General features: G+C 35.0%; 1 protein-coding gene and 1 long non-coding RNA gene across 3 annotated transcripts; both read left to right on the top strand.

The window, feature by feature from the left end:
• The first annotated feature begins 1,725 nt into the window (after positions 1-1,725).
• Positions 1,726-3,792, top strand: LOC147076706 (uncharacterized). Its single transcript, XM_085941329.1, has 5 exons — positions 1,726-1,959; positions 2,069-2,143; positions 2,360-2,434; positions 2,568-2,642; positions 2,782-3,792. Exons 2-5 carry the CDS (start codon positions 2,084-2,086, stop codon positions 3,325-3,327), a joined length of 756 nt encoding a protein of 251 aa, XP_085797455.1. The 5' UTR covers positions 1,726-1,959; positions 2,069-2,083; the 3' UTR covers positions 3,328-3,792.
• A 2,429-nt stretch (positions 3,793-6,221) lies between these two features.
• Positions 6,222-10,881, top strand: LOC147076705 (uncharacterized). Of its 2 annotated transcripts, none has more exons than XR_015069688.1 (4): positions 6,222-6,340; positions 7,370-7,474; positions 8,162-8,266; positions 10,747-10,881. It is a non-coding gene; the product is annotated as an uncharacterized LOC147076705 (long non-coding RNA). The 2 variants fall into 2 exon arrangements; XR_015069687.1 differs by having other exon boundaries at positions 6,229-6,353.
• Positions 10,882-11,098: the final 217 nt, after the last annotated feature.

Raw genomic sequence — 11,098 nt, 5'->3', positions numbered from 1 at the left:
AAATGTCTAGCTAGTCGGGAAGTTAGTTAAAAATCGATTGCAAGATTTGTACTAGATAAACAACCACCGGACAAATAAGAATACGAGCTAATAAAAACTTTGTAAAGTATAGTATTTCGGAAACCAATTCCCACAAAAAACGGAGAATTATTTGAAAAATTCCAATGCCTTTTTTATTTAGGTATCTATCTCTATCGAGCAAAATCGCTCACCGCGAATTATTCAGGAAATTCTATTTTAAATCAAAGTCAAAGGCTTTTTATTCATCTTCCGAGCAACTTTGTTATAAAAATTATACATAGTAGGTATGTACCTATCATTCAGTGTACTTCCATGTATCTACTCTATAATTTTAATATTTCTGTTTTTATATTATGTAGCTATTGCAACTATTTCTGTGTAAGTTTACTGTTTTAATAATATTTTTTTGTTTTTAATTAGCATTTTGTTCATGTCTTAAATTTATAATTTGTAAAGTTTACCATAGTACCTACATATTTAAAATAAATAAATTTGAGTTAAGTAATTCACAAGGTAAGTATTTAAAAAAAAATATATTATAGGTATTCTTTCACTAAATGATGTCATTCGGCTTAATTCAAAGAGATTACCGACCGAGAGACCGTGCAATGTCTTTGACTTAATAACAGTAGTGTAGTGAAAGAGTAATAAAATTAAATAAAATAAAAAAAGAAAATCACATAAGTGATAAATCTATTGTGACGTCACCGTGGTCGAACCCGGAAACTCCGAATGTAAGTTAAGCGCATTACGCAATGCTCTACGAGGGCCGATGTAATCATAGATATCTGGTAACTATCAAATTGATGCAAGAAAAGTAGGTAATACCTGCCCTTAAGCAATAGTTGTCCAAATGATGGTCTGTGAGTCTTGATCGATACCTATCTACCTATATTGATTTTAAGTATGTCATGTTAAAAAACAGAGACTCGGAAGAATAATATGTCGTAGCACAGTATGAAGATATTCAACTTGTTAGTGGAGTGACAGTATTATAATTCGATGGTATCTTGAGGGCGCTCAAATATTCTCCGAAGGCGTACTGGCGCCCACGGGCGCCACTTTGCCGATCCCTGCTTGTCAATTCCATCAGCAACTCATTACCGGTAGGCACACATTTCATTAGTTAAATTACTTAAATTAACAATTAATTATTAGGTACGTACCTTTAAACGAACATTGTCAGTTGGCAAAATCCGCCGTAATCACCAAAACAACAATAAGGTCACCTCACGTTGAACCGCACTGCATCGACACCTGCATGACGTTTTGAACGTTTTTAGCATTATTTTCATGTCTACACTTTTTCGAATCATGTCAAAATCACGTTTTTTGTTTTTAGTTGTTGGCACTATGTATTTTCTATAAGAATATTGTCTATTATCTATGGTCTTTGGCATATGTCAGGTTGGTTCTGTTCAAAATGTTATCTATGGATATAACGATGGCTCAGTTCCATAGAAGGACAAGTCCAAAATTTGATGTTTTGAGTTATATTAGCCATCATATTCGAATACTGCTCCTTTTCAGTTCCACAAAAGGACAACTCGTAAAAAATACTAGTTTTCTCTCACTGGACAGATGTCTGCATATGGAACTCAGTTCCATAAAAGGACAAGTTGAGATATCGGTTTGTCAAAATATTGTTTTGTCAATTATTATTGCATTTCATAAAGGGACAACTCTAAATGGCATTTTATGATTCTGGCAACATCGCAAAACGTCATTCGACTGTTGGCTGTTTTGCGTGCGAGTTTAATTTGGATTTTATCATTTTAAAGTGTCGATAGAGAAAGTGTTTGAGATTTCAAAATAAAACTTTGCTTTTGTTCTTTTTAAACCATTATAATCAATAAATCTGTGCCACGTTTGCCGAATGAAAGTCGGTCTGCATACTTGCTGAGGTTAGCATTAAATAGAGACGTCGTATTTGTTGAGGTAAGTTCAAATGAAACATTTTTGCATTATAAACGTAATAAATCATTTATTGTAGATCTTATGTATCTATAGTCTTAGTTATTAACTTTATTTTACTTTGTTTTTATAGACAAATGCAGGAGAAATGGTTTTTCAAAATCGGATGACAGGAGAACAAGTGGATGAGCACGATCCAAACATTCAGGTTTGTTACTATTATTATTTGTCTGCTAGTTTACTTTCCATATAACATCTTTTTGGTAAAGATACGTGAACATTTTTAAAAATTATTACAACACATAATATTTCATTCATTATCATACACAATGTTTATCAAAAATTATAAACCGAATAAGCAACTTCTATGTCAAATTAGTAATAACATACTCATGACAAATATTGCTTTGCTCTATTGTTTCAGTTCTCTGGGCCTTGTGAGGACGCTGAGGCATTGGATAATTCACTAAACATAGAAACCCATGTTTCCCATGTTGAGGTTGGTATTAACATTTAATATTTACTATATTATTGTCGTACATGTTGTCTAAGAGAAATACTAATATACACATTTATACTAAGATGTCGTTATTAACATATTCATGACATTTTGCTTTGCTCTATTGTTTCAGTTCTCTGGGACTAATGAGGACGTTGATCTTTTGGATAATTCAGTGAACGTTGAAACCTATGGTTCCCTTGTTGAGGTTGGTATTGTCATTCTATTATTGTTGTACACTTGTACACGTTGTCTAAGAGGAATACTAATAATACAACATTTAACATTTTAACTAAGATGTCGTTTTTAACATATTCATGACACTTTGCTTTGCTCTATTGTTTCAGGTCTGTGGAACTTGTGTGGACGCCGAGGGATTAGATAATCCAATTTCACCTATTATCTCAGAGGAAGAGTATAGTCACCATAGTATCTATGGAGATGTCATTGAAAATTCTATGGACAATATTATAATAGCAGAGACAAGCTGTTCATCGATTTCAACTTCACCTGACGTCACAACCTCAAGTGAGAAGACTAGGAAACAGATTAGACGTCCAAGTCAATGGAGAACGCATTTGTCTAAAATAGCTAGGTATACTGGGCAGGAATATATTTCTAGAAATTCTAAAAAAATAGTATCTGCAGAGAAAATAGGACCACCGTGTGCTGAGAAGTGCAGATTAAAATGTTATAATAAAATTGAATTTAATCAAAGGGAAGAAATCCACCAGAGTTTTTGGGGGATCGGAGACGTTGATCGACAACGTGAATTTATATTAAGGTGTATTACGCCAGTTATTCCAAAGTATAAAATGCAAACTCTTGGTAGTACACGTACAAATAACAAGGCGTACTGTTTCGATATAAATGGGGTCCAAATAAGAGTGTAAATTATGTTAATTGAATACTTTGAGCATATGCAAGACAGTGATTGAAACTGCACTTAAAAAAAACGAACATGGAGTGTTGCATTCAGATTTAAGGGGAAGGCATGGGAAAGGTAGAGTGAGAATTGATGATGAAATAAAGGAAAACATCCGCAATCACATCAAATCATTTCCAGTAATGCCTTCCCATTATTGTAGAGCTCATAGTGAAAAAATGTATCTCGATGGAAGCCTGAACATTGCTACAATTTACATGCTTATATCAAGAATTTTGCAAGGAAAAAAATATGCCGATTTCAAAAAAACAATTGTATGATACAATTTTAGCACCACTTTTAACATTGGATTTTTTGTCCCAAAAAAGGACCAATGTATCATTTGCGAAACTTTCAACAATTCAAGCCCGGAAGAAAAAAATAGAAAAGCTATTTCACAAGCATATAGAAGAAAAGGAGCTAAGTAAGAAGGAAAAAGAAAATGACGTTGCTTCGAGTTTGGTAAAAATTGCTTGCTTCGATTTGCAAGCTGTGCTGGCGGTGCCTTCCGGAAATATTAGTAGCTTCTTTTATAAACGCCGGTTAAATACATATAATTTTACCATATACGATATTACAATGAAGCAAGGATTAGGAAATTAGGAAAAAGGGGTTCAAATGAAATAGGCAGCTGCTTGTTAGCTTTTTTACAAGTAAACCCATCCAAAAACATAGTATTATATTCGGATAATTGTTGCGAGACAACAACAAAATTAATTTGTTGCTTCCTTATATGTACGCAGTCAATTCAATAGATGACATTGAAAAAATCTGCCACAAATTTTTGGTTGTGGGTCATACCCAAAATGAAGGTGGTGCCATGCATGTGTTAATAGAGCGAGAGAAAAAGAAGTGTCTGAGAGGCTGACCCATGTACATACCAGGACAATTAGCCCCTTTTATACGATTAGCAAAGAAAACTGGCAAACCATATTCTTGTAAAGAAATGGACACACCAGATTTCATCGATTGCAAATACATACAAAATACTGTAGGCAAAAATTTTAATCAAAATACTGCAGGCGAGAAGGTGTTATGGACAGACATCTGCGTTTTAAAATGCGTAAAAAATCTTGGTCAATTTTTTATAAGACGTCATACGCCCAAAATGATTTTAAAGAAATTGACACGAGATATAAGGTGCGGGGTCAAGCACCCGTCACAGAATTAAGAAAGGCGTTTGCATCTCCACCTGCAATACCCGAGGAAAAGAAAAAAGACCTTCTAGATCTCTGTAGTTCCAATGCTATTCCCCAACAATATTGGGAGTTTTATAAAAACTTAAAATCAGCCCGGAGCACTCCGAGTGATTAATTTTATTAAATGTTATTGATTATTTTAATTTTAATGTAAGTAATAAATACTTATTTTTTAAATATTCCCATCTTTTATTTAATACCAATGTCAAGAGTATGGATGCTGTAAGAATAGTTAGAATTTACGATGCAGAAGTGAGTGGAAGTCATGATCAAATCAACCAGACACTGGAGGTTGGTTAAGTCAAAAGTAGGTATAATTGGTGGGTGTGCATGAGAAGATTATGAAGTTTGAGGAAGCTAGGTGTGTGTCAGTAGGTACATTACTGTGTGTTGGTCTATCTACTCTACCACTCCCGTGAAATAGTGTGAGTTAGTTATTAGAATACCTTAATCAGCATTCCTGCAGTGGTTACCCAATATGTAGATATACTGTTATCTTATCACTGACTGATGTTTTGAGATGACCCTAATAAAGAACATATGTTAACTCAATATTGCAAAGTTGTCAGTTCCATAGAGTGACATGTCTATTTAATTTCAGTATTCATACAGAGTTGTCAGCTCCATAGAGGGTTATGCCCGATTATTGCTTAAAACTATTATAATCAATATGATAATTTACAAAAACAACTTGAACCATAAAACTACATACTATTTATTACATATTTCACTAAAAGATAAAACAAATAATAAACTTACAAGTCAGTTTAGGAGAGTCAAAACTTTGATCAGCCTTTACACAAAACTACTAATTTCTAGTTGTCCCACTATGGAACTGAGCCATTGATAATATTGTAAGTAATTTTAACGTACGCACTCGTAGAAACTGTTAAAAATAATTGAAATTAGCATTATTAGTTAATAATAATTCAAAATACTAATACGTTAGAGTTGGCACTCTCTATAATTGAATTTAGAGAGGTAGTGATCGTTCAAAATATTCGGCAAAATGATGAAACCATATACCTACTAAATTTGTCGCCGTGACAGCGTTACAGTGACGTGACATGCATCTCAATTAAAATTTGATCACAACTTTATCGTACAAGTAAAAAAATCGAAAGTTCCTGGAAGAAGTCCTGGGGCGTTTTGTAAACGTGTACCTAAAATCACCAACATTTTCAAACTTTTTAACATCTCGAGAATATCAAAGAACGAGAACACTCATTCTGAAAGTGAAAGGTGTGAGTTCGAGTCCCACTAGGGTCCAACCTTTATTCTAGAATTTCATGTTAATCTTTAAAGTTGTGATCTGAGTTTTCCATGAGCAACCGCATTTTTTAAAAAGTCTAAGTAAAGTACGGTACAATTATTGTTAAGACGATTAATCGAGCCTAAACAAATCAACCATCAAGACGATTGAGTTGGCAGCTGAGTCGACGGTTGCTCACGTTGATCGTTGAATCTGATTTGCTCGTGGGTTATGCCATTAGTAATTTATTTTCGTTAGCTAGATACTGACGTACCTATTCCGAATTATGGCAACACTTCACTGCGGTTGCTGTCACTTTTCTTTTGGCTGAATTTGCCATTACACATTTCGTGCGATACACCTGCATCAAAGAGATGTTGAAAATGGACATTAAAATCGAGCCAGCTGACACAGAAACACCACTCAGTTCCTCCAGAACAAGTAACTGTCTCTACAACCCGGAAAATCAGTATTTACAATCGGACGTAAAGGGAGAACATGGCGTGGATACCATTGATTGCATTTTTGAGGTTGGAAAACTAGGTATCAATTTTAGTTTTACAGTACCTACCTAGCTTAAATTCTGATTTGGCATGTTTAAACGCCGGCTAAAAATAATATTGAATCAATTATAAACGTCGGTGTGATATAACTATTTTCAACTCACGATTCGTAGTTAGGATGTCGTATGACCAAGGTGACCATAGGTGACCAAAAGTAATGTTTATTATCCCACTGTAAAAAAATATGTCCTTTCCTATAAAGGTACCTAAGTTAAACTTGGCTTGGTTAAAGCACTAACTAATTAAATTATAGTTACAATATAATGTTCTGCGCGGCTTAAGCATCGGCCTATAACGTCGTGGGTCCCAGGTTCGAATTCTGGGTCTGACGAGTACCACACAATGTTGTTTTTCAATTTGTACGAGTCAGAGTAAGTTTGGACCTAATAAGTTGAGCAAGTGGCTGACATCCATTTCTCGTAAAAACAACATCTGTTAATACGGGTCTAGGACGATTAGACGCCGGTCAACTGGACGCCACGCAATATGAAAATAAATAGATGTTAGGTACTTATAAGTATTTAAAAAAATATATTTAATATTATTATTTATATTTAAATTCTTATAAGTATTATGATTTAATAGTTGCTGAGAATTTAAATGTGCACACGTAAATAATGATTAAATCGTGCATATGTTTGAGTTTTTTTTTAATTTCTATTTAAAGCCTTAGGCATGGTTATTCTCAATTATCAATAAAAAAACATTATTTTAAGAGTAAAATGAATTAAAACTACTAAGTAGTAGATAGAAACTGATTAAAATTCCACTTCTACGTTCTGTTTCGTGTCTACGATAGTGCGGCGTCCAATTGTCCTGGCGTCCAGTTGTCCCATTCCCGGAAATACAAACCTCTACTGTGTGGAGACCAATATCATCTTATTAGGATCGGACATGGTCGAAAAAAATTATGTTGCATTCGTGATTATTCAGAACGTAAACCATTTATTTTTAAATTCTAAGTTGGTACTTTTTAAGGTATTGCTTTGGTTTTAGGTTAACATCAAATCAGAAACACATGAAGCTACTGAAGTCAATCTCTTATGTAGACAGTCGCAGAATGATAGCGTTGTACCAAATATTGAAAATGATTCATATCATGTAAGTATATATTACCCTATTTATACTATACATTACATTCACCTATTTATCTATATATTTTTAATTCTACCCACACAGGTGCAAATACAGGGAAATGTTTTAGGGAAGAGGTTCATTTAAAAAATATATTATTGATTTTTAAGGCACTGGAGAAGACGGGGATAAAACCTACCACTAACTAACATTGACACTGAAGTGGCATTTACACCGCTTACTACTTATAGCTTCTCGTTGCTCAATCGCGAAATTCAACACTTTTCTATATACATTCCCCTTCCCCATATCCAGATATTCCGCACTTACACCTGCAGGTAGAACTAAGGGTGAACACCATTAAAAACGATTTTTGGTGAGGTGTCACACCCCTAAGTGGTAATCCAACACGCGTAGCTTAACGGTCTTAATTGTGTCGTAGAATGCCGAGAGTAGTGAGACCATGCCGTAGATAATTCTGTCCGACATCCAAATCATCGGTTTTCTTCAGTCACGCTGTCCTGGTGAAGAATAAGGAGATTTAATGTTCTATTTACCTAAACTATTTGTATTTTTTCCCTTTCTGGGGGCGGTCCGGAGCCGTATAACCCCCACTTATGTGCGCACCTGTCTATATTCCGGTGTTCTTTGGCTGAAGTCAAAATACATGTTCCATTATTTTTTTTTTATTTAATGGTTCTGTTTTGTTTTTAGGTTGACATCAAACATGGAATAGATAAAACATTTAAAGACGACCTCTTATACAGACAAACCCATAAAGACAACTGCATTGTACCAAAAATTGAAAAATATTCACATGTAAGTTTATCATCATTATCAGCCGAAGGCCACCCGGAGATCAATCCATTTTTCTTTGTCTCTAATTCTTCGCGGCCACGTAAGCGTCAATTACATTGAGCTTCTTTACGAGCTGTTTGTTGGCTACTGCGATTTGATGATTACACATAAAACTTTCCATTCGCTGAGAAGCCACAAGCCAGCGACTATTTTGACAGAACGTAGTTCGTTTTTTTACCGGGAGGTTGCTACTGCGCTCTACTACGCAGACGCAGTAGGCCCACACGCCGGCATGTAGCGTGTAAAGTTGACCGGCTTTCAACTTTTCTCGGTAGAGTGTTTACAACCTGCTTGTTAGCTTGTTCGATGATTACACTGGGCGACTTTACAGGCAGATTGTAAATTCGCCAACAAACAGTTCGTAAAGAAGCTCAATGTAATTGACGCTTTGCATCTACCGAGCTTTTTAAGTTTATTATCCTCTACTAGCAACTACTTTACTCAGTTTATTTATATTATCATTTTATCGAGTAAATGCTGACTTTATTGATCTGGCCCTTGTTACATAATATTTAGAATTCAACATTTTTTAGTTATGCCATGTTTACTTTTTTGCCAGATGCAAAACGAATTATTTATTAATTAACTTTGTATTGAATATACATAATGAGAAATAGATAACCAAAAATCTTTTTGAAGAAAAAACGACACCCAGCAGGATTTGAAACCGTCTCTCCCAACATCGGTTAGTAATTAACGGAATTTAATACTTTGATTTAGAATACAAAAGCCGACTGCCATTTAGAGAGCGCTTCAGAGAGTATTGTAATAACAATTAGTTAAAATTCGTTACAATTAGATAAGATACCTATATTATAGTGCACATAGGCGTGATTCCTGAGAGGCGCAGGTTCGAACCTGCGGGGTGGGGGTGTCGTATTTTATTCAAAAAGATTTTTTCTATTGGTTATAATAATTCTCAGAAGTGTATTCAAATTATGTATGATTAATTTTATTATTTATTGTTGTCATTTTGAGTCTATAAGACAAATTTGAAATCGCACCAAAATAGAAAAAAATCAATGACATTAATATGGACGAAGCATCTGGAAAAAAATGACACTCACTTTTTTGTCGGGTCTGCCGAATGGCATAATCTGATCTAACGCCATTACAATAGAGGTGATATTGCTGTAAATTCCCGATGCATTTTGTTGGGTCTGCCAAATGGTTCGGTTCGAACGGGTTCGCTCAAATGAACATTGACTCTAGAAACACTGTTCTATCGCCATTACAATAAAGGTAGTATTGCTATAAATTCCCGATGCGTGATATCGCATATGGAAATTGCGTAACGCCTACCTTTCCATGTGTGAATGTCGCTATGTGCGAATTTACTTGCTAGCCACTGTATTGAGTGCGTTGTCCATTAATAATGTCATTGAAAAAAATTGTTAAAATAATAATATGTAGGTACCTAATTATGTCATCTAATCTACAATCAGATGAGATCAATAAGGTTTGATTTCTTCGCTGCGCTTATGGAGACGTTCATACAAATGAAAATCGTACATTGCCCACCGTGACTTTGGGTGAACCCGATATAAAATCTTATTATTTGAAAACAGCTCTATACTAATCAGACAGTACTTCATTAACTGTATACTGTTTAATATAAATATACCGGCCAAAAATGGTTCCGTGTGCTTTATAAAGTATCAGAACATTTTGTATGCAAAAAATAAAAAGTGAGTTCAGCTAAAGGCCTATCCTCTATACTAAATCACTGGATGTGTCTAGCAATATGCAGACAATATTAAAATATTTAATTGTGTTAAGTAATTTATATTCCCGACCATGTCCGATCCGACTAAGATCATATAGGCCTCCACACGGTGGAAGTTTGTATTAACAGATTTTGTTTTTACGACAAATGGATGTCAGCCACTTGCTCAACCTCAACCTATTAGCAGTGACGTCCCGTGGGGCTAGGCAGATTGAGCGTCGCTTGGGGGCGCCAGTTACTTGAGGGGCGGCAAGCCGAGGATCATTTGGTATATATAGAAATAACTAGGGACCTAAACTGAGTACTTAATAACGAAAATATTGTTCTTTTCAAACATTCAGCTCACTGGTTGGAAACAAAATGTATAAATAAGCTTAAAAGGTTTAACAGGACTTTAATTTTTGTCAGTTTCGCGATGTCTAGTTTACTTCCGTTGCCCTTCGATGTCCTTGGTGACTAGAAACAACACGAGCACGGATATTAAAAAATATTGTATAACAAATAAGGCGGCATTATAGCGCTACCTAGGGGCGGCATTTTGTCTAGGGACGTCACTGCCTATTAGGTCCATACTCTGACTCATGCAGAAATTGAAAAACAATATGTGTACTTTCCAGGCTCAGGATTCGAACCTGGGACCCCTGACTATAGGCTGACGCTTATGCCGCACGCCCATCGTGGCTTACAAATAACATTAAACCTTATCATTTTGCAGATGTGTACCCAGCAACATTTCTCAGGAAATCACGGTACCGGAGAGAATTTATTGTGTTGCAACACTCCCACATCAAACATCACACCCATTTATAATTATTATAATTCTCAAAACAATCTTCCTAAACAAATTGAATCTACATCAGATGAAACCCGAAACGACCCGTCACAATACTCTGATATAACTATATTATATGATCGAAAAATCAAACAGGAAGTCCTAACTAGTAAAACCAAGGAGGTTCAGATTAAGTTGAGAAGAGTAAAAAATTTTCCACGTTACTTCATTTGCAGTGATTGTTGCGATGTTTTCGAAACCCTTATAAATCTAACCATTCATAAGGTTGTTCACA

This window comes from Rhyacophila brunnea, unplaced genomic scaffold, assembly GCF_057557595.1.
Source record: "Rhyacophila brunnea isolate RB1 unplaced genomic scaffold, BYU_Rbru_1.0 scaffold_13, whole genome shotgun sequence".
NCBI classification, from domain to species: domain Eukaryota; kingdom Metazoa; phylum Arthropoda; class Insecta; order Trichoptera; family Rhyacophilidae; genus Rhyacophila; species Rhyacophila brunnea.
This window is presented reverse-complemented; position numbering and strand designations above follow the sequence as displayed.

Coding starts and splice junctions, on each gene's coding strand:
- LOC147076706 (XM_085941329.1), top strand. CDS start 2,084: ATGGTTTTTCAAAATCGGATGACAGGAGAACAAGTGGATGAGCACGAT. Junction 2,144..2,359: donor AGCACGATCCAAACATTCAG/GTTTGTTACTAT, acceptor CTATTGTTTCAG/TTCTCTGGGCCTTGTGAGGA. Junction 2,643..2,781: donor CCTATGGTTCCCTTGTTGAG/GTTGGTATTGTC, acceptor CTATTGTTTCAG/GTCTGTGGAACTTGTGTGGA.